Source organism: Dipodomys merriami, unplaced genomic scaffold, assembly GCF_024711535.1.
Source record: "Dipodomys merriami isolate MVZ:Mamm:240054 unplaced genomic scaffold, mDipMer1.0.p SCAF_137, whole genome shotgun sequence".
In the NCBI taxonomy this organism is placed as follows: Eukaryota; Metazoa; Chordata; class Mammalia; order Rodentia; family Heteromyidae; genus Dipodomys; species Dipodomys merriami.
In genome coordinates, this window is record NW_027202682.1 from 177,032 (window position 1) to 200,389 (window position 23,358).

Genomic DNA, 23,358 nt, shown 5'->3' on the forward strand with positions numbered 1-23,358 from the left:
CTACGATGACTCCCTCTGTAAGTTCATGATCTTCCATTTAGAGGGTAAAAGGAAATGTGAAAACAATATTATGTTGCAATGGAGCTATAATGTGCATCTGGGTGTATAAATTGGGCATATTGCTGTTAATTGACAGAATTGGGTTAGTCTGGCTCTTACTGTACCATCCACATTACCTTCATCTTTTACCTGAAGACAGGAACAACTTTGCTAGGGAGTTTCCCCATTTTCATTTTCAACTCTCTCCCCCCAAAATACACAAATATTGCCTCCACAAAGCAGGGCATGTGATCTCTTTAATGGAAACTCAATTACAGAATGTCTTTCCATTTGTACTTAGAATAAAACTTGAACTCCTTTCTATAGGTAATTATTCTAAGAAATCTGGTCCCTTTGGGGCCATATCTCCTATGGATTCTACTCTGGATAAGACCATTAGGTGCTACTTCTAGTATTAAAACATCTTTGTAACATTGAAATTGGAAATTTAAAAAGAAAGACATTCTAAGACTAGGAGTTAGGACACTGGTGGCTCATGCCTTTAATCATAGCTACTCAGGAGGTTGAGATCAGAGGATCCAGGTTCTGTTTTTTGTTTTAACATTGTTGGTTATGGGGCTTGCACTCTGGGCCTGGGTGCTTTTCCTGTGCTCTTCAGCTCAAGGCGAGTGCTCTACTGCTTGAGTCACACCACCACTTCCAGTTTTTTAGTGGTTTGTTGGAGATAAGAGTATCAGGGAGTTTCCTGCCCAGGCTGGCTTTGAACTGTGATCCTCAGATCTCAGCCTCCTGAGTAACTAGGATTACAGGTGGAAGCCACTGGTGCCCGACTAGGATCCAGGTTTTGAAGCCAGCTCTGGAAGACAAATCCAAGAGATTCATCTTCAGCAAAAAGCTATAGCTCAAGTGGCAAAGCATCAGCCTTGAGCAAAAAAGCTAAGACTTAGTTGGGCAGTAGTGTCGCACATCTGTAATCCTGGCTACTCAGAAGATTAAGATTTGAGGATCAGATTCAAAGCCAGCTCAGGTAGATAACTATGAGACTTCTATTTGCAATTAACCAGTAAAATGACAGAAGGAGGGTAGGAATGTGGCTTTGTGGTCGAGTGCTTATCTAGCATGCATAAAGCCCTGGCTTCCATTCCTCAGAATCGAAGAGAAAAGAAACAGAAGTGGCCCTGTGGCTCAAGTGGTAGAGCACTAAACTTGAGCACAGAAAGCCTCAGGGACAGTACTCAGGACTGGCCAAAAAAAAAAAAAAAAAAAAAGCCAGAAGTGAAAACATGGCTCAAATGGTAGAGCAGCAGGTCCAATGCCAGCCTGGTAGGAAAGTCCGTGAGACTCATTTCCAACAACCCACTAAAAAAACGGAAATGGTGCTGTGGCTCAAGCAGTTATAAGTGCTTTTCCACTTCAGCCAAAAAGAGTTCAGGGACAGGGACAAGGTCGTAAGTTCAAGTCCTAGAACCTGCACAAAAACAAATAAAAAGCAACCCTTAAAACACAGACGAACATTCTGAGAGGAGACACCATGAGTAAAAAGTGCTTGAGGCCAGGCGCCGGTGGCCACGCCTGACATCCTAGCTATTCAGGAGGCTGAGACCTGAGGATGGAGGTTCAAAGCCAGCCCGGGCAGTAGAAGTCGGTCGTGGGCCCTGCACTCTGGGTCTGGGCGCCGTCCCTCAGCTCTTCAGCTCAAGGACGGCGCTCTACCACGGCGCCACTTCTGGCTTTTTCTGCTTATGTGGTGCTGAGGAATCGAACCCAGGGCCTCAGCATGCAAGACAAGCGCTCGACCACTGAGACACCTTCCCAGCCCTCAGGGGACTCTTATCTCCAACAAACCACTAGAAAGCCACCAGGAGAGCGGAGGTGGCGCTGTGGCTCCAGAGGTAGAGCGCTCACCTTGAGCTGGAGAGCGGAGGGGAGCGCCCAGCCGAGATCAGGCCCACGACCGACAATAAATAAACAAATAACTGACGTGCTTGGAGCGATGCGCAGCCCGGAACAGAGGATCAGCCAAGGCGAGGCCCGCCGCCGCCGAGGACAGCCAGGGACGCGGGCGGGGCGGGAGAGGGGGCCGCCGGAGCGCGCGCGGCTGAGACCGCCAGAGGCGCTCTGCTCCCGCGGCTCCGCCTAGCCGCAAGCCCGATCCTGGGCTGCTCCGGAACTTACGTCAGCTGATGGGCGGATCCGCTCAGACAACGCAGGCCAGAAGTGACGTAATGAAGGCGGAACCTGGCAAGAGCCCAGTCCTCACGGGAGGGAGGGACACAGCTGAGGCTGGAGGAGGCGTGGCCTGGGGCGGAGGCGGGGCCGCCCGAGGGGCTCGGCTAACCTGGGAGGGGGCGGGCCCGTGGCGGAGGCGGGCCGCCGGAGCGGCGCGGCTCAGGCGGGAGGGGGCGTGGCCCAGACGGGAGGGGGCGTGGCCCAGACGGGAGGGGGCGTGGCCCGGGCGGGAGGGCGTGGCCCGGGCGGGAGGGGCGTGGCCTGCGGCTGTAGGCCGCCGCGCTCGCGCCGTCTCTGCTCCCGGGTCCCTGGGCCGTGGGTCGCTGGCTCCCGGGGCTGCAGCTGAGCCGCTCCCGCCGTAGCTATTTGAGGAGGAGCCGGCGGTGCCGCATCCCCATCTCACAGACGCGTGGGAGCCGGTCCGGAGCCTGCTGAGGTAATCGCCGGCCCCCCGCGCGGGCCGGGCGGGGTCCGGCGTGCGTGCCGGGCGGCGCGGGCGGCGTCCCGCGAGGCCTGCGGGGCGGCGCGGTGAGCGAGGCCGCTCGGACCGCGGGGCGGGCGGGGCCGGGGGCGCTGGGGACCCGCGTGGCCCGCTGCGGGCGGGCGGGCGTCTGCGGGCTGCGGCGCGGGCCCGCGCGCGTGAGGGACCCGGGGAGCAGGTCCGTATTATGGAAGGAAAGTCAGGGAGCAGCTGGGCCCGCGGGCAGGGTGGGGCCGGGCTGGGCACGGTGGGCGTCGTCTAGGGCTCAGCCTCTTTCCGTGCCTGGGGGGGGCTACTGATGTGCCAGGTCAGAGGTCACCGCGGGTCACCGCGGGTCACCCCGGGCTGGGACCCGCGTGGCCGTCGCGGTCCCGCGGTCCCCGCCCGCGCCCGCCCGCGCCCGTCCTCCCTCCCTCTGGGCGCGGCCTGTGCGGTGGACACCGGCCTCCCTTTGTGACCCCGGTTGGACCTCTGACGTTCTGCTCCTGCTGTTACTCGATAAAAGCAATTTCTGCTCTGTGGGAGGAGAGCGCTCCGCTCCTGTCATCCCCCCGAAGTCCTGGGCCTAATGTTGATTTAGGGTTCCTGTGAGTCTGATTATAAACAGCGGGGCCTGGGGAAGGGTCTTCCCCTGACGGCCCGAGCCAGTGGGAAACCAGATTTCCCCAAAGAAAATCAAAGTGCTCTTCACTAGAGAGAAGGCATGGGTGTCAGATAGAGACAGTTGAACTATGTCCTTTTTGTTCTGGTCGGTTGTGGGGCCTGAACTCTGGGCCTGGGCGCTGTCCCTCAGCTCTTCAGTTCGAGGCGAGCGCTCTACCACTTGAGCCACAGCACCACTTCCGGTTTTCTGGTGGTTTTTGGAGATAAGAGTCTCACAGACTTTCCTGCCTCGTCTGGCTTTGAACCGCGATCCTCAGATCTCAGCCTCCTGAGTAGCTAGGATGACAGGCGGGAGCCACCTCCACCTGGCGTGTGGATTTTTTTTTTTAAGTGAACACATTAGTAAATGACTTCCAAAAGAAGTCATTCAGTGGGCCATAGCAAGAATTTGGATATTTATTCAGACATGTGAATCTTATGTTTATTTTCTGCCAGGGCAACTATGCTTAGTCCTTGAGGGGGAAAGGCAATAAAAAGAAGTGTCTGGCTGGGCACTGGTGGCTCCCTCCTGTAATCCTAACTACTTAGGAGGCTAAGATGTGAAGTTCATAGTTCAAAGCCAGCCTGGGCAGGAGGTCCAGGAGACTCTTATCTCCAATTAACCACTAGAAAACCGGAAGTGGCTTTGTGGCTCAAAGTGGTAGAGCTCCGTCTAGCCTTGAGTGTAAAAGCTCAGGGACAGGGCCTAGTCCCAGAGTTCAAGCCCCACAACCTACAAGAAAAAGAAGAGAAGTGTCTGTTTTTAAGTTCCTCACAGGCTGGGGGTAGGTCTCACCAGACTCGGTGAGTCTAGAACAGTGTGTGAAGAACACAGACATCAAGGGAAGTGGACATCAGGCATGAGTTGGTTTTTGCTCAAGTTGCTTTTGCTCAAGCCTAGTGCTCTACAACTTGAGCCACAGTGCTACTTCCAGCTTTTTTGTGTATGTGGGACTGAGGAATCAAAGCCAGGGTTTCATACATGCTAGGCAAGCACTTTACCACTAAGCCACCTTCCCAGCCCATGAGTGGGCTTTGCAGACACCGGAGCAAGTAGAGAAAGGAAGCCAAGTGAAGTGGAGAGTGCAGAACAGCAGTATGGGGGGGGGGGGGAGGGGGGGGAGGGAGGCAGGACTGAGACCTGAGACCTGGGGTGAGCCTGGGCCTTGGAGAGAGGGAGCCTCTCCAGAGGCAGACAGGAGCTGCGATGCTAGGATCATAAGACCCAGAATTAACCTAGGTGTTGGCTTGGTTCTGAAGTGGGGCTGACTCATCCAGAATTGTAAACAAGGCAGTAACATGACCAGGAGATATTTTTGGAAGATTGGAGAGGGCTCCAGAAATCCTAGTAAGACTTAAAACAATAGCTATGGAAGGAGGGATGGGGTAGAAGAGATAGATGAGTTAGAACCTATAGGACCTGTTAGATGTTTCAAATTTATTCAAAATTGGTTTCTATTCAAAACTCACAAACTTATTCTTTCCCCCCTCTCACAAACTTAATCTTACTTGTAAAATCCTTTATGAAAGTTAGATAATCAAGATGTTTTTAAAAAAAGGTGGAGGTGCCGGGCACCAGTGGTTCACGCCTGTAATCCTAGCTATTCAGGAGGCTGAGATCTGAGGATTGCAGTTCAAAGCCAGCCAGAGCAGGAAAAGCTATGACACTCTTATCTAATAAACTACCAGAAAACCGGAAGTGGTGCTGTGGCTCAAGTGGTAGAGTGCTAGCCTTGAGCCGAAGAGCTGAGGGACAGTGCTCAGGCACAGAGTTCAAGCCCTATGACCAACAAAAAAAAAAACAAAACAAGGTGGAGGCATGGTGCAAAATGACTTAAGTAGCGGCTGGGAAGGTGGTTCAGTGGTAGAGTGCTTGCCTTAAGCTGAAGAGCTGAGGGACAGCGCCCAGGCCCAGAGTTCAAGCTCCAGGACTGACAAAAATAAATAAATAAATAAATGGCTTAAGTAGTAAGGCTCCAGCCATGAGCAACAATGTTGAGCAAAGTACAAAGCCCAGAGTTCAAGTCTCACAACCAGCAACAACAACAACAAAGGCTGGAGCCAGGTACCAGTGGCTCAAAGAGAAAAAGACCAAGTGTGATAGTACACACCTAAAATCCCTGCTACTTAAGAGGCAGACACTCAGAGGATCAAGACCAAGCCCAGGCTGGCAAAAATTTATCCAGACCCCATCTAAATAAACAAGCCAGGCATGGTGATGCGTCTATAATCCCAACTATGGAATAGTGTAACTAGGAGATCCGTATCTGACCCAGTCAGAAATTGGAGACCCCATATGAAAAACGGAAAGGAGCTAGAGATATGACTTAAGTGGCAGAGTCCTTAATTCAAATAGTAATACTACCAAAAAAAGTGGTCAAGTCAGTTATACTTTATCTTCTTAAGAGATTTTTCCTCCGCTGTCTAATGTAAGGACTCATTGATAGTGTGAGAATCACAATAAGCAATATCTGCCTTAGATTCAGGAAAGAAACTTATTCCATGGACAAATGTATAAAATTTGTTTTGGATAATAGCTGCTCGTCTGGATGCCAGTCAGTGTTCATTCCCAGCTTATATTGAGGAGATGCCATCCTTGGTTACTTTGAAAGACTCAGTTACAGGCCTGGGAATGTGGTTTTGCAGTGGAGTGCATGTCTAGCATGCTTGAAGCCCTGGGTTCGATTCCTCAGTACTACATACACAGGAAGTGGTGCTGTGGCTCAAGTAGTAGAATGCTAGCCTTGAGCAAAAGAAGCTCAGGGACAGTACCCAGGCTCTGAGTTCAAGCCCCAGAACTGACCAAAAAAGAAAAAAGTCTCAGTTACGTAAAGGAAAGGAACTTTGTTGAGGTTTTTTTGTGCTGACTGTATGTACTGTGATACTTTTGGCTCTAGAGAGCCATGACCTTAAAATTTGTTCTCATTTGAAAAATTATTGTGGGCTTCTTTTTTGTATTGAGATTATTTTTGGTAAAGGCCAGAAATAGTTATTCACTGCAAACAACTGAACACTGTAGTTGTTACTGTCTGATATCTGCTTGCTAAGCTGAAATATCCTACTTGGTTACTGTGGGTGTCTCAAGCATCTTGTGTTCAGCTGCTGTCAATGCATGGACCAGCGATGGCAGTGGCCCAGACCACTTACTATTGCTCAAAGTCTCACTCACCATGGAGCCAAAGGTGGCCTTGAACTTGCTGTATAGGCCAGGCCTTGAGTTTTGCAAACATAAATTAGCTCAAAGGAATGTTATAATTTTTAAGATTTTTAAAACCAAAAAATAAGAATTTAATAACGGAGATAAGATTTACTATTAAAGCAACCTGAAGGGATACTTTCTGCAAAAGTAGTTTTTAGCCAGATGTGGTTGTGTAAACCTGTGATCCCAGCAGAGGCAAGAGGGTGGCAGGTCTGGGCTGCACACACCGTGAGACCCGGTCTCAGAACCAAGGCCGGGTGTGTGGGAGAGAGCTTGCCCAAAATGGTTTAACCCCTAGCACTGCGAAACACAAATACTTCTTTCACCAAATTTCTGTAGTTCAGAAAAGAACCTCTACTTCCACGATACCTTTGGAATTACTAGTTGTTTGTTCCGACAGTTTTCATTCTGCCCTCCTGGGGGTTTTATCCTTTTTCTATAAAACAATTAGAATGAGGATTTTATTATCTGTTCTCTCTACTTCAGTAACTATTCTCAGAACCCTTGGAGAAAAGGGAGGTACCTTTTATTGAGGTCCATCATTTTATTGAGTTGCACAATTTTATTGTTCCTCTGCACACTTAACCTGTGAGCTCGCTGAAGGACAGGTGTGCCAGTGCTGGTAGCCTTGAACTGAGCAGTGACCGAGTGGTTTCCCTATAGGTCTGTAGTACCAGGGATAATCTGTTTGAAAAACCATACATAGAATCACCCTTCACATCACAGTTTTTACCGTAATGGAGCTGGGATGTAGCTTGGGCCAGCTGAAGCGTTGTCTAGTACTTGGAGAACATTAGTACTTTCTTTGCATTGATGAGCTAATTCCCCCCCCCCCCCCCCCAGTGCTTTTGGAGTAGGTAAGACACATCTCCAGTGCTCTTGGGGCTTTTTTGTTATTGTTGTTGTTGTTTGTTTTGGACACGAGGTCTTGGTCTGAGTCAAACCAAGTAGTTAAGGCTGGCCCCAAACTCTTTTTTTTTTTTTTTTGTCAGTCATTGGGCTTGAACTCTGGGCATGGGCGCTGTCCCTCAGCTCTTCAGCTCAAGGCGAGCGCTCTACCACTTGAACTACAGCGCCACTTCCAGTTTTCTGGTGGTTTATTGGAGATAGGAGTCTCACGGTCTCTCCTGCCCGGGCTGGCTTTGAACCGCGATCCTCAGATCTCAGCCTCCTGAGTAGCTAGGATTACAGGCTGAGCCACCAGCGCCCGGCAGTAATTATCTTGAAATAGAGCATTTTAGGGGTCTGGCCACTTTCAGTATGTCTTCAAGTTACCACAAAACTCCACTATTACTGATTTTCTCCCCAAATACACAAAACAAAACAAAACAAAGAATTCTTCTGTTTGGAACCAGATGGCTTTGAAGAATTGACCAGAGCTGCCTGTGGGGAGAATAGTTCTTCCTCTTGAACTTGGTATGAACCGCTGACCTCGTTTCCCCTTGTTAAAGGTTTTCTGTACTTTCTTTTACTGTAAGTTTTGTTCAGATGAAAAGATGTTGCAAAAGTAGTAGAGAGCTACTTGCAACTTCTCTGTCCCTGGACGGTAACATCTCATGTAAGAGGCAGGAGCTGGCCGGCCTTACTCCTCCAGCCTCCAGTGTTCACATGGGCTGTGCAGGCGTGTGCCTCACCTACTGCCCTTCAGCTCAGGTAGATTCTGTGAGGACGGCACCACAGTTAAGATGCAGACCTGCCCGTGGGGTAGCAGGGCTCAGCGCAGCAGGCCTCACGCTCCCATCCTGGACTGCAAAGCGTTTTGTTCAGTCCTGGGCATGTTCAGTTCTCACCGCTTGCCTTTCTTTTTTTTTTCTGGCTTAAACTCAGGGCAGGGCCTCATGATTGGTTTGGCCTTTTTTTTTTTTTCTTCACTCCAGGTTGGTTCTCTACCACCTGAAAACAGCTCCACTTCCAGCTTTTTGCTTGTTAAATGAAGATAAGTTCTGCCATCACTGGCATCACTGGCACAATTCTCAGATCTCAGCCTCCTGAGTAGCTAGGACGACAGGTGTGAGCCACCAATGCCCAGCTTCTTTGCCTGTCTTACAGTACTGCCTTACCCGTCCTATAGCCCTCACAGGGGTTTGCTCTTAGAAATCCAGCTCAGCTAGAAGAACTCATGTTGAGTGAGATAAGCCAAGAGCAAAGAAACAAATGGCACATGGTCTCCCTGATAAGTGGATGTTAAATCCAAAATGTTAGGTGATACGACAAAATTAACAAGACTCATCTGGTCAAATCACTACTAAATAACCCCATGCTGGGCTGGGAAGGTGGCTCAGTGGTAGAGCGCTTGCCTTGCATGCCTGAGGCCCTGAGTTCAATTCCTCAGCACCACATAAGCAAAAAGAAAAAAGCCGGAAGTGGTGCTGTGGCTCAAGTGGTAGAGCGCTAGCCTTGAGCTGAAGAGCTGAGGGACAGCGTCCAGGCCCAGAGTTCAGGCCCACGACTGGACCAAAAAAAAAAATTAAAAATTAAAAAAATAAGATAAATAACCCCATGCTGCTGATCACATGTATGGTATATATGTGCACACCGGAGGGAAACCAGGAGGACGACCCAGAATTAGAGGGAATCAGGGAAAAATACAACAACGGGACCCATTAGCTGCACTGGACATTGACCAAAATGAACTAAACAACACAATGGCAGCAATGGGAGGGAGGGAACAAGTGGGAAAGAGGGAACAGCTGATGCTATGCAAAACAAAAGAAAGGTACATACCACCCAATGAGGAAGAAATAACTGAAGCTCATAGAACTCATAAATGTTATAGACCGTGATAGACAATTTGCCCCATGAAAGTTAGAATATGTCTGAAATTTGGGAAATTATGTAACCACTTAATCACAATAAAAAATTTGAAGAAAAAAATGTCTAGCTCAGATGGTGTTTAGGAGCAATGAAAAGCTAGTTGCAGTGTACTGTCAGGTTTCATGAGGGAGGAATCAGCCTTACCGCCCGTCTGTTTCATATGTTTTTGGTGTAAATGACATTTGGTTTGATTTGAGCCTGTGATTCTACTTGGGGTTTCACTCTTCCTTTTCTCCCAGCACCCAGGCCCAGAGTTCAAGCCCCATGACCAACAAAAAAAGGGGGGCTTCTGTGCTGCACACCACCAGCAGCTTCACTACAATTCTAGCTACTTATGAGGCTGAGATCTGAGGAGATCTGAGGATCCAGGTTCAAAGCCAGCCTGGACAACAAGGTCAATGAGACACTTACCTTCAGTTAACCACTAAAAGTCTGGAAGTGTGACTCAAGTGGTAGCCTTGAGCACAAAATCTCAAGGGCCCAGACCCTCAGTGGTAGCCCCAGAACCCATGTATCAAAAAAAAAAAAGGGAGGGGGTGGCCTGTCCTCCCTCTGCTGTGCTTCCCTTCAGGCTGACGGGTTTGGAAGCCAGAACTGTAGTCATCCCTGAGGGCTGATGAGGCATGAAATACAAGGGCAGACTCCGGGGTAGGGCTTCTCCACCCGCCTACTCCTGGGAGTCACCAGGAGAGCTGTGATGGCACCTGGGCCTCCAGCCCCCACGGAGGGGGCTCTTGAGTTAGTCTGGGATGTGGCGTTGTCCCAGCGTAGAGCTGAGGCTGAGAAGCAGCACGGCTGTGGCACAACCTGACGTATTCGTTCACTGGCAGCTTGAGGTGTGTTTGCCAATGGCTTTCTGATCCCATAGATCCACCTTATGAAGACACAGATCCCCTGTCCCTGCCCAGTGACGAGATGTGCCGGCAGCTGGTCAGGAGCTCCTGCTGACGTGCTCCAGGTAAGGCTGGGGAATGGGCTGAGCGGGTGGAGGGGGAACAGTGTTCTTACATAGTGCGTGAAATTGAAGGGCGGTTGCCTTTCTGCCTGAAGATATGCTGAATGCTGACAGTTGGAGATAGCCAAGGCTCAGAAAGCCTATTAGGTAATGGTGGTTCACAGATGGCATTCTGGCTTCTCATTCAGCTCTCATCGATGCTTTAACTGTTTGAAGTGTCCCTTCTTTGCACATGGGGTAGCTAGATTTGCTGATTAAAGAGGTCTCTTGTCCTCCAAGCCCTGGCCCTTTCCCCTGGACTTTCAGATCTGGTAGCTGCTGGCCTTTCCCCTGGTCCCCTGGTCCAGATCGCCTCTGCCACACCTTGCCATTCCCTTTTTCAGGCGCTGGCTTAATGAGGCTCCTGGTATGACTCATTGTTTGATTTTCCTGTGTTCACTTCATCACCTTGGATAGGATCACCTTTCCCAACCTCCAAGTAAATAAAACTCATGCCTCAGCATTAAGGAGAGCACACACTGGTTTATTTTTAATTGTGATAAAAGACATGTACCATGTGATGCATGCCTGTCACCCCAACACATACGAGGATTGTGAGTTCGAGAGACCCTCGTAAAAGCAGTGCGCACACGCGCATACACACACACACACACACTGTTTCCTATTTGATTTTCTCTCCCATAGCCACCCACAGTCCAGTGGCAGGCGGGCCCTGGGCCAGGAGAGAGCATTCTCTCCACAGGACCCGGTTATCACATACTGTGTGTGTCCGCATGGCTGACCACCTTCCTCCTGCATGCCGTGGCTGCTTAAACTTTCGTTTGTCGTTTGTCTTTTATTTTTATTTTTTTTACCATTAGTAAGAAAAGCTAGCGTTGGAGTATGTTAGATTCTGTTGTAAGTGGTTTATATGCATGTTAATTTAATCCTTAAAAGTAGATGTTGTATCCCTTTTACTGATAAGGAAATAGAGGTGCAGACAAATTAAATCCCAGTCCCAGGTCACACAGGCTAAAGGTAAGCTTGACCCCAGAACCTGTCTTCACCTAAGATTCCTTGATCGTCAAGTCCATGTGTGAGAATGTAGATTTTACTAAACTCTTACTTGGGTAGCCTTTTGCCCAGAAGCTGGCCAGATGTGCCCAGCAGATGCAGGCATGACTTATTAGTTAATGATTAATGTGTGAGTTGCAATCAGCTGCCCACTACCACATGTAGATGAAGCCGGCAGGAAACACCAGTGTGCTAGGTGTAGAGTATTTCCTGCTGGCTCTGCACAACCAGTTTGCCTTTCCTTCTGCGTTCCTTAGAGACCCTAAGTAGAATCTGTTGATTCTGCCATCCTACACATTTACATAGTGTTTTATTTTCCTTGTAGTATTTAGTCACTGAATACAAGGCTTCTCGGTAGTTGGGTAAACACTGTACCATTTGAACTATGTATTCTCAATCCTTTGTCTTTATTTTGGATTTGAGGTATGGTTATACTAACTTTACCAAGTCTGGCCTCAAATTCATAATCCTTCTTTCAGCTCTTGAATACACCACCATGCCCAGCTGATAGAGCTTTTGTCTGAGGGGCTGATGGTTCAGAGCTGCACTGTAACTTGCTCAGTGCTGCTTTGTGCAGTGGGGCAGCTGGCCTTAACCACCTCTTGTTTTATTGATGCAGTGATCATTAGTTCATGCTTGGAATATGCACAGGATGACGGACAATAAGGATTTAGAAGCTGAGAACCACCCCTTGAAGAATGAAGGCAGAAAATCACAAGAAAATCTGAAAAATCAGCTGAAAAATGAAGAACATTTGAAAAGCAAGCCTCTGCAGTCCAGGCTCTCGCGCTGCCGGGCAGTGGCCTTCTTCCTCTCCTTGTTTATCTGCCTTTCTGTAGTGTTTGTGGTCTCGTTCCTTATCCCATGTCCAGCATCACTTCAGATGTGGAGGATTGATTACAACGCTGCCGGTGAGCCTCAAAGGGTCTCTCCTCTCGCCAGCTTCCAAACACTCTCCTGGGCAGCAGGATGTGTCTGTGGGTCCAGAAGTGGAGCTTGACGGGCACTACTTCATCACTCAGTCACTGGTGACTATGTATCCAAGGCATTCTGGGATTTATAAAGAGAGCTGTTGATTTGGGGGGGCAGTGCAGAGTATTAAGCCACACCCCCAGTCCTTAGGGAACTGTGGAGCAGCCTGAGTACAATGGAAGTACTGCTTGGTTGGGAAAATCAGCACAAGTGGCCTGTTGGTCACATTTCAATGAAAGAGATCAAATGGCTAAGGGTTTGGAGATGTCCGTGTAACATGTGAAAAACCTGCAGCAATTACGTTGATGCGCTCTGGCCGGTATAAAACTGCACCAAAGTGCACCTTCCTTTCTCCTCCCCTAAATCGGTGCTTGTGAAAGAAAAGCAATTGAATTGGCCTTACTTGGTCTCCTGGGAAACAGCATGTTCCCAGTCAAGCTGCTGGTGAGTGTAAGAGGTTTCAGATCTTTGTACACTTTCCCTTTTCTGGTGGGGTAAGCTGGTCCTGGGGCTTGAACTCAGGGACTGGGCTCTGTCCTGGAGCCTCTCTGTGCTCAAGGCTAGCGCTCTACCACTTCAGCCACAGCACCACTTCTGGCCTGAGCTGGCTTTGAACCTCAATCCTCAGCCTCCTGAGTATAAGGGTTACAGGCATGAGCCACCAGCGACCAGCTTGCCATCTCTTCTCGGTGCCTGCCAGTAGCTAGAGTTACAAGCACACACCACCATGCTTGCCCTATTTATTGAAATGGGGTCTTACTATTTTTTGTCCAGGCTAGCCTTGAATTACAGTCCTCCCAATTTCTGACCTATCCCTGCCTCAACCAGAAGCATGTGCCTTCACACTTGTCTTTTATCTAGACTTTTGGTGTTCATAATGCTTGATGGTGTTTAGTGTACATCTTGCTCATGTATATCAGAGTATTCTCTTTTTTCTATGTGTGCCGGTTCTAGGACTTGCACTGAGAGCTTGGATGCTGTCCTTGAGCTTTTGTGCTCAAGGCTAGTACTCTACCACTTGAACCAGAGCTCCATTTCTGACTTTTTGTGATTGATTGGAGATAAGAGTCTCACAGACTTTCCTGTCTGGGTAGGCTTTGAACTGGGATCCTCAGACCTCAGCCTCCTGAATAGCTAAGATGACTGGTGTGGCCATGGCACCTGGCTGCAAGGTTATGGATCTTTAGATTGACTTCACTATTAGTTCAGAGAGATTGTTCTTATCATTAAAGGGTATTGGATTTTGTCAGATGCCTTTTGTATGTCTACAGGTATGTGGTATTCTGTCACATGGAGTATTAGTTGATTTTACATTTGTTGAACCAATGCTGGGTTCCTGGGATGAAAAGCATTAGATCAATAGTTGAGAATCTTTTTTACAGGACAGTACTAAGAATTAAACTTAGGGCCTCGTGCTTGTTACTGCTAATAGAGCAAGTACTCTACTACTTGAGCTAATCTTTCCCCTTCCCCCTTTTGCTTTTACTCTTGCTGACTTTGCCCAGAACTACCTCAGACTGCAATCTTCTTACCTCTGGCCTTCTTAGTAGCAAGGATTACAGGCATGTACCCCTATAACAAGTTCATTTTTTTTTCCACTACTGGGGCTTGAACTCAGGGTCTTGAACTCTAATTTTGGCTCTACCTCTTACACCACACCTCCATTTTCAGCATTTTCTAGTGAATTGGACATAAGAGTCTCACAGATTTGTCTGCCTAGGCTAGTTCTTTGATCCCTAGAGCTTAGCCTTCTGTGTAGTAGGATTATAAGGCAGAAGCTACTGGTGCCCAGCTTCTAGCTGATTTTTGATAGGGTCTTACTAACTTTTGCCTGGCATGACCTCAAAATCTGGGATTATAAGGATGAGCTACCATGTCTAGCTCTGTTTTCCTTTTTCTGAATATTTTAAATAAAAATTGATTGAATCTGTGGAGTCACACAAAGGGCCATCTGCCCCCACATTTTGCTTATCCATCCATCCATTAATGGACATGACAATTTCTACTTTGGGGCCATTGTGGATAACGCTGCTATACACAAGTAATATGAATCCTTGCTTTGAATTTTGGCAGATAAGAACCAAAGGAATGCCGGGCGCTGGTGGCTCACGCCTGTAATCCTAGCTACTCAGGAGGCTGAGGTCTGAGGATCGCAGTTCAAAGCCAGGAGAGACCGTGAGACTCCTATCTCCAATAAACCACCAGAAAACCGGAAGTGGCGCTGTAGCTCAAGTGGTAGAGCGCTTGCCTTGAGCTGAAGAGCTGAGGGACAGTGCCCAGGCCCAGAGTTCAAGCCCACGGCCAACAACAAAAAAAAAAAGAACCAAAGGAACGGAGCTTCTGGAACACATGCTAATTAACTCTTCTAAGAAGCTGCCAGACATTCTTTACGGTGTTGCACCTTTTTACATTCTTACCAGCAATGCACAAGAGTTCCCAGAACAACATTTGTTTTCTGCTTTTGTTTTTGTTTTCCTGGATACAGAGTCATAATGGGTCTGAAAAGATATCTTAAGGTTTTTTCATTTCCCTAATTACTAGTGATAATGAACATCTTTTTATGTCCTACTGGGCCTTTGCATCTCTTCTTAGGAGAAATGTTTATCAAATCCTTTACATATTTTTCAACTGAATAGCTGAATTTGCTGTTTAGGATAGTCTTAAAATATTCTGGGTTGGAAGTGGCACCATGACTCAAGTGGTAGAGCACTTGCCTTGAGCTAAAGAGCTCAGGGACAGCACCCAGGCCCAGAGTTCGAGCTCTACCCCTCCCTCACACACACACACACACACACAGTGATCCCTGTCCTACATATGATTTGTAAATACTTTCTCCCATGTCATGGTTGTCTTCTTACCATTTTTTGGCGGGGGGGGGGGGGGGGAGGGAGGGATCAGTTGTGGGGCTTGAACTCCGCCTGGACACTGTCCTTCAGCTCAAGGTGAGCCACAGCACCACTTCTAGTTTTCTTGTGGTTAATTGTAGGTAGGAGTCTCACAGACTTTCCTGCCTAGGCTGGCTTTGAACTGCAATCCTCAGATCTTAGCCTCCGGAGTAGATAGGATTACAAGTGTGAGGCCACCAACACCACTTTTTTTTTTTTTGGTCCGGTTGTGGGGCCTGAACTCTGGGCCTGGGCGCTGTCCCTCAGCTCTTCGGCTCAAGGCTAGCGCTCTACCACTTGAGCCTCAGTGCCACTTCCGGCTTTCTTTTTGCTTATGTGGTGCTGAGGAATCAAACCCAGGGCCTCAGGCATGCAAGGCAAGTGCTCTACCACTGAGCCACCTTCCCAGCCCTACCACCAACACCACTTTTGAAGGTCAATTTCTTTTTTCTTTTTCTTTTTTTGGTACTGGGGTTTTAACCCAGTACCTCACACATGATAGGCAGGTTCTCTACCTACCTTAAACTATGGCTCAACTTTTTTTTTTTGTACTGTTCCTAGGGCTTTGAATTCAGGACTTGGGCACTATCCCTGAGCTTTTGTGCCAAAGGCTAGCACTGAACCACTTGAGCCACAGCTCTACTTGAGCCACAGCTTCATGTCTGGCTTTTTTGTTGGTTAGAGAGAAGAGTTTCACAGACTATCCTGCAATTGCTGGCTTTGAACCATGATCTTCAGATCTTAACCTTCTGAGTAGGTAGGCTTACAGGTATGAGTTACTGATACCCAGTGTTGACCCTTTTTTAATTTTTATTTTTTTATTTTTTATTTTTTGGGTCCGGTCGTGAGGCCTGAACTCTGGACCTGGGCGCTGTCCCTCAGCTCTTCAGCTCAAGGCTAGCGCTCTACCACTTGAGCCACAGTGCCACTTCCGGCGTTTTTCTTTTTGCTTATGTGGTGCTGAAGAATTGAACCCAGGGCCTTGAGCATGCAAGGCAAGTGCTCTACCACTGAGCTACCTTCCCAGCCCCCTTATTTTATTTTTGAGTCAAGATCTTAATCTATAGCCATACCAGCCTCAATATGCCTGATCTTGTCTGATCTCAGAAGGTGGTCATTTAAGTCTTTTGGTGAAAGGAAGCAGCAAGCACTTAGGCTGCGTCTGTCCCACACTGGCCTAGGACTCTCTCCTTAACAAAAGGTGTACAAAAGACCTTTTCATGGTACCAGAATGTCTGTCTTGTTCCTTGGTAGTGCACTTAGGCAATGGAGATGAGGATCTTGGGTTCACAACCAGCCTGGCCTACAGAGCAAGATCCTGTTATGCACACACACATGCACGTGCACACAGAAAGGAAGATGTTCCCATTTTCATCCTTATGAAGATTTGCTGCACTTCTGAAGAGAAACTCTGGAAAATGTATCTTCCTAGTGAGGAATATGCTACTTTTGTTGGGTGACAGGTTTCAATGCACAACAGACTCCAGAACAAAAGTGCGTGGTGCGTGGCCTTCCCCGTAGACAGTCATACCCTCGGCAACACTCTGTGGATTTTTTTTTTTTTTTCAGTCATCTACGACTTTCTGACCATGGAGGACATAAACAGGGACAGGATTCAAGATGTCCTCTTCCTTTATAAAAACACCAACAGCAGTAACAATTTCACCAGATCCTGTGCTGGTGAAGGTAATTTTTACTTTATCTGAACAAGGGACTCTGTGGGAAGGGTCCCTCTCCCTTCTATGGTATTTGGGTCTGGCAGAGGTGAGACGGCCGGCTCTCCTCCCCACCCCACGGGGCCAAGGCCATCACTACCCCAGGTTGGTGAGGATTAGGGAAATGGGTGCTGGCCTAGGCAGGGTCAGTGAGGACAACAAGAGCTGGCAGTGTGGCTAGGTCAGTCTGACTGGCCACTGCGGTTTTCCTTCTAGGCTTTTCCACCCCGTGTGCCTTTGTGGCTGCTGTGTCTGGGGCCAATGGTGAGACCCTCTGGGAGAGGCCTGTGGCCCAAGACGTGGCCATGGTGGAGTGTGCTGTGTTGCAGCCATCAAACAATGAGGCGTCTTCTACCTGCATCTTTGTAGGAAGACCTGGTTCTCTCATTGCAGTTGACCTATTCACAGGTATGCTGCCAAGGAAGATGCTCTTGCTGGGGAGGCATCAGCCCTCTTACTGGGGAGACTTCCAGGTGTGACTACTGGGAATGCACACACCTCAGGTCCTCCAGCTGCTTGGCATGTGACACTCGTGTCTTACGATGCCCAATTTGCATGTTTCAGCTACATGAGGCAATTGGCATCACCCACATGGGCAAACAAGTGAAGAGGAGATGCGTAACGGCTAAGCTGGCCCTGTTGGTGCTTGTACTCTGGGGCTCAAGTCTGCTGAGCCTTAACAGGCCATAAGTGAGCACCAGGGGAAGAAAGCATTGGAGATGGCCCAGAGTCATAAGGCATTCTGTGCCTCAATTTATAGATTTTGGTATTTCCCTTACGTGCTGTTGTTTTGCTTACGTTTGTATAGCCTAAGTGTGTATGGTGCTGGGATCCATGCTAGCAAGTACTCTATCACTGAACTACGCATCCAGACCAAAGTCTCGGCTGGGTGGCTCACACCTACAATCCTAGGCTGAGATCCGAGGATCATGATTTGAAGCCAGCTCAGGCAGGAAAGGCCATGAGACTTTTTTTTTTTTCTTTTTTGTCGGTCATGGGGCCTGAACTCTGGGCCTGGGCGCTGTCCCTCAGCTCGTCAGCTCAAGGCTAACACTCTACCACTTGAGCCACAGCACTACTTCCAGCTTTTTCTGTGTATGTGGTACTGAGGAATCGAACCCACATTCCCATCCCTAGGCCCTTTTTTGGGCATTCTCCTTCCTGAAACTAAAGGATGTACCTGTGTCTGGAACCAAGGCAGGTTCCTGGGGTTTCTAGCTCTGGCAGGGTCAAGTCCTGTCCCCTAGGTAGGCGGGCAGTCATTGGCCAAGTCTCCTGTAACAGACCTTGCTCAGGACCTGCTAATGGGAAACCCAGACATGAAATAAGGAGCGATTAGCAGCTACCATTTTCTTGTGGGCACTCAGTCGCTTTTCACTCGGGCATACTGTATCTGTCTTTCCTCAATGAGGACCGTTAGCTGTGCTTGCTCATGACCCTGTTTCTGAGCATGCAGCATGCTTGTGGGTGGATCTGCCATGCAGTTGCCACAGGATTCAGGGCCACAAGCAATGGTGATGTGCCTGGTTCCAGGGAACACCCTGTGGAGCCACCCCAGCAACCTCAGCGAGAACACCTCCGTCCTGAGCCCTCTGCTCCAAGTGCCTGATGTGGATGGCGATGCTGTTCCGGATCTACTGCTCCTCACCCAGGAGGGGAAGAAGGTGAGGATCAGCATGCCTCTCCTCCCAGGTGGCCCAGGCCCATCCACTTCCTCCTGGAGAGGATTTGTGTCTGACCACTTGTCTGGACATTCAGCTGGGGCTCTGTACAGACAGTACACTGAACTGGCCCATCCCTATAGGCAGCTGTGAGCCCTCCCAGAAAGTAGGGTGGGATTTAGCCCAGGGCTTCCCTTTAGCTCCTAAGCAGGGTGTGCAACACAGATGCTCCCAGTCACTCGCTCTTATTTCAAGGCATTCTTGCCCCCAAAACCAAGAGAATTGGATGCCTTTTTTTCGACAGCTCCTAAAATGCCCCTCTCCCCGCTGTGGATCTAGGTCTATCTCTCCCCTGCTGCCCTTTATCACTGCAGGTCAGCGGGGACATCTATTCACTCAACACCGGGCACCAGATTGGCCACAGAGGTGCCCTTGACGTGAATGGAGACCATGGGGCCTTTCTCCACATCACCTGGACAGGTGCACACTACATCCTCCTGCCCTGCGGTACGTCCTCTGCCACACACCTGGGACAGACTTTTCTCTTAAAGCCATGCGGGGGGCTGGGAAGGTGGCACAGTGGTAGAGCGCTTGCCTTGTATGCATGAGGCCCTGGGTTCGATTCTCAGCACCACATAAGCAAAAAGAATAAAAGCTGGAAGTGGCGCTGTGGTTCAAGTGATAGAGCTCTAGCCTTGAGCTGAATAGCTGAGGGACAGCGCCCAGGCCCAGAGTTCAGGCCCCACAACCAGACCAAAAAAAAAATAATAATAATCAAAGCCATGTGGGTCTTTTTTTTTTTTTTAAGTAGTTGTACAGAGGGGTTCCAATTGTGAGTATAATGCTTCTTGGTTAGTGTCACCCCTTCCTTTGTTCCCTCCCTCTTTTTTCTTGCCCTGGTTACATAGTTAATTTTTTACATAATTTACACACACAATGTGTCCCCACACACACTCTTTGCCCACCTCCTAAGCTATGTTTCCATTTCCTGGTATTCATTTTAATAAATGGTAAATTAGTTATTCAGAGGGTCATGCTTTGCACACTTCCCCTAAGTATACTTGGTCTGTTTATGTGTAAATGTATCGAGCCCTATACGTGTTGTCAAGTGGTGCTGTTCTTAACTAACAGGCACTTAGGAGAAAACTGTTTCTGAGGGAGACTACTCCCGCCCCCGGTTCAGCAGCGCCTTCTCCACTCCTGTTCTGTTCTGTGTGTTTATTCTGTCAGTGCTCAGGGCCCCCACGGTTGAGCAGCGCCTTCTCCACTCCTGTTCTGTTCTGTGTGTTTATTCTGTCAGTGCTCAGGGCCCCCACTCTTACTTGCCTTTCTTGCTCAGGACTGGTGCTCTACTACGGGAGCCACACCTTTACTTCCTGCTTTGTTGTTGTTGTTTGTCAGCTGGATATAGACTTTTTTGCCTGGGTTGGCTTTGAACTAAAATCCTCAGATCTCAGCCTCTTGATCAGCTAGGATGACAAGTATGAGCCAGCGTCACCTAGCTCTGCCTGTGTTGTTGGGAGTCGACACACACTGATGGTCCGGGGTGCATGTGGCACTGCGTGCGCCTGGACGTAGGAGCAACTGTGATGACGTTCGCTCTTCTGTGTTGTGAATAGTGAGCTTTCTCTGTGGCTGCTCCGTGAAGGGTCTTTATGAGAAGGTGACTGGGAGAGATGGCCCGTTTACCAATGACCCCCTCTGGGAGAACATGCTCAATACCTCTGAACACAGGAGGCTTCTGCACAGGTTGGTCTGACACAGAGAGCTCCGTCCTACAGGCCATGGGCCTCAGTCAGGTATGATCTGTATGGACATGGGGCAGCCAAGCAGGCACCGGGCCTTGCTGGACGCAGGCCACGGCGCCTCTAGCCACAGGCAGTGGGTAGATGAAAGCCAGGTAAGCGCAAAGGGGCGGGGGTGCTGACAGGACTCCTGTCCCCATCCCCCTGCCAGCTCTCAGGATAGGGAACCGGGGAGGGAAGGCTGTGGCGTTGGGCCCCACAGGAAGCCACCCTGCCGCCAAGGCTTATCCCAAAGTCCCTGAGCACTTTTCTCCCGCTGTCCTCACCCAGCTCTGGAGAAGTCCGCCACCTGATGAACGTCCAAGGGAACGCTGGTCAGGACGTGCTCCTTGTGACCTCCGAGGCCTGCGTGCTGCTGGATGGGCAGGAGCTGACCCCCAGGTGGACCGTCAGTGGAGCCCAGATCCTGAGGTACAGAGTTTTTCTCCAGAGCTGGGCAGTGGTTGCAGACCGCACGTGGGTCCGCCTCTCCAGAGTCCCCAGCCCACGGGCCGCTGGCACAGCCCATGGCACCTCCACCAGCGGAATCTCACCTGCCCTTTGCCTCCGGGTCGGGGGGCCAGCTCCTTGTCCTGGGGCTGGATGTGGGCAGCCCAGCCCTGTCTAGATGAAGCCACAGAAGACTGAGTAGCATATCTGTCCCAGGAATTGCCCTTATCTTAGAGCTCCTTACTGAGACCCCTTGTGACCTCTTGTTCTCTCTCTTTCTAGAAAACCCATCCTCGGCCACTACAAACCAGACACCCTTGCTGTGGTCATTGAAAACGGAACCGGCATTGACAGACAGGTGAGCTGGGCTTCCTCTAGAGTCTTAACTTGTCTAAGGACAAACTGTGTGAAAGTAGACAGGATTCTGGCCCTGCTAGTGCTGCCTTCGGAAGCGGTGAGAATGTTCTGGCTGTGCTCGGAGCACGGCTGCCGCGCTGGGGCTGACAGATGGTCTCAGCGTCTCCTCCTTCCCCAGATGCTGTTTCTGGACCTCAGCACGGGGGCTGTCCTGTGGAGCCAGGCTCTCCCAAGCTTCCCCGGCGCCCCGCCATCTGTCAGCCTGCTGACCACAGACCACCGCTCAGCCTTCTTCTTCTGGGGCCTCCATGAGTTGATTGGCACCAGTGTGATGGTATGGGGATCCTATCAACATCATTGCAGAAGCCAGGGACAGAGCCCAGGCCAGGGCCCTCCTGAAGGCTGTCCGTGACCGGGCCAGTGCAGGATGGGGGGGGGTCCTGAAGAAGTCTTCTTGGGGCATGTGAGTGGGAGCTCAAGAGACTCTGAAGGCTGTGTTAGGGCAGGCACTGATGGACACCAGGAAGACCAGAACCAGGCCCAGGTTGGGGGAAGAGGGAGTTGCAGGTGGGTATGGAGAAGAAGTTACCTGTTTGTGAGCCCCCAGGCTGGGCCAGGTTGACACAGAGCTCTAGGCGTGGTCGCTCTGACAGCGCCATCCATGGGGGGTGGCCTGAACACTGCCCTGGGCGAGGCTGGGGCCCAGGCCTGGCTTGGACAGGAAGAGCAGGAGTGAGGCCTGTTGCTGGTCCCCACCCCAGGAGCCCCGAGACGCCCGGCACAGCCTGTACATGTTCCACCCCACCCTGCCCAGTGTCCTGCTGGAGCTGGCCAACGTGTCTGCCAACGTCGTTGCCTTTGATGGTGAGTACAGCCTCAGCCGCAGGCCTGGGGCTGCTCCCCGCCCCAGCTCCGCGCTGGCTGGTGCTGAGAGGTGCTGTTCCCATGTCCCCCACAGTGGTCCTGTTTGAGCCGAATCGCCATGCTGCCTGTGTGCTCCTGACAGGCCCTGCAAGCTCCCATGAGCCTGGCCTGGTCTCCGTGGCCAAGCACAAGGTGCAAGACCTAGTCCCCGGCAGCAGAGTGGTCCACCTGGGTGAGGGCGGGTCAGAGAGCGACCGGGCCATCAAGGACCGCTTCTCCCGGCTGAGGTACCTCAGTGCGGCCTAGCCGGCGGCAGCTGGAGCACAGGGAGCCATCCATTCCCTGCTGCCGCCCTGCCGGCCCCTCCCTCTGGACAGCATGACCGCCTCCTCGGGAGCTGTGGCCTTACTAGACGTATTGGGTGGTTGGTGGGAGGGCACCCCGGGCCTCCTCCCAGCACACCTGTCCTCCCTGGCCCTCCACAGTCTTGCCTACAGCCAGGGGTCAAGGCCAGACTGCCTCCCTGTTGTCTCCCTGGACCACTGGGCAGCGCCCATTCTCCGTGCCCTCCTTACTACTAGCCTCTCACCTCACGGGAGGGGCCGCGGCGGAGAGGCACGCTCCCCCTCCCCCCGCTCAGGCACTGGTTCCCTTCCTCCTGTTCCTGCACCAACCCCACCCTCGGGGCAGCGAGCCCTGGAGGCACCCAGAGAATCATCGTGGGAACTGGCGCCTGTGCAGCCCCTCCTAGAACAGATGGAAGATGTTGGGTGTGGAGGGAAAAGAATGGTTCTCGGTTCTGGAGAGCAGGGATTGGCTCTGCAGGCGGGCAGGGACTGTACTACAGTGTATGGTGCCCTCAAGGTCCCAGGGGTATGTTCAGTCTGCCCCTCAGGAGGTCTCTGTGCCCAGGGGTATGTTCAGTCTGCCCCTCAGGAGGTCTCTGTGCCCAGGGGTATGTTCAGTCTGCCCCTCAGGAGGTCTCTGTGCCCAGGGGTATGTTCAGTCTGCCCCTCAGGAGGTCTCTGTGCCCAGGGGTATGTTCAGTCTGCCCCTCAGGAGGTCTCTGTGCCCAGGGAGGGGAGCACCTCCCACTCCACTCCTAGTGCTCACCCGAGCAGGACCCACTTCTGTGCCTTGTTGCTACTGAGGCCCCAGGGCAGCCGGGTACCAGACCGGAGCCCAAGCTTTGTAGCCAAAGTAGCCCTCTGACTCCACCATCGCAGAAAACAACAGCATAAATGATTTGCACTGTCACTGGCCAAGTGTGAGTCTTGTGCCATCTGCCTGCTCCAGC

General features: G+C 50.6%; 1 protein-coding gene across 1 annotated transcript; it reads left to right on the forward strand.

Annotated features, from left to right (window-relative positions):
• Positions 1-2,501: 2,501 nt before the first annotated feature.
• On the forward strand, positions 2,502-23,318 carry LOC138825337 (protein FAM234A-like). Its single transcript, XM_070019750.1, has 13 exons — positions 2,502-2,665; positions 10,234-10,323; positions 11,993-12,284; positions 16,800-16,916; positions 17,162-17,353; positions 18,479-18,609; positions 18,981-19,113; positions 20,226-20,355; positions 20,682-20,822; positions 21,123-21,198; positions 21,376-21,531; positions 21,959-22,061; positions 22,156-23,318. Exons 3-13 carry the CDS (start codon positions 12,017-12,019, stop codon positions 22,365-22,367), a joined length of 1,659 nt encoding a protein of 552 aa, XP_069875851.1. The 5' UTR covers positions 2,502-2,665; positions 10,234-10,323; positions 11,993-12,016; the 3' UTR covers positions 22,368-23,318.
• The last annotated feature ends 40 nt before the right edge of the window (positions 23,319-23,358 follow it).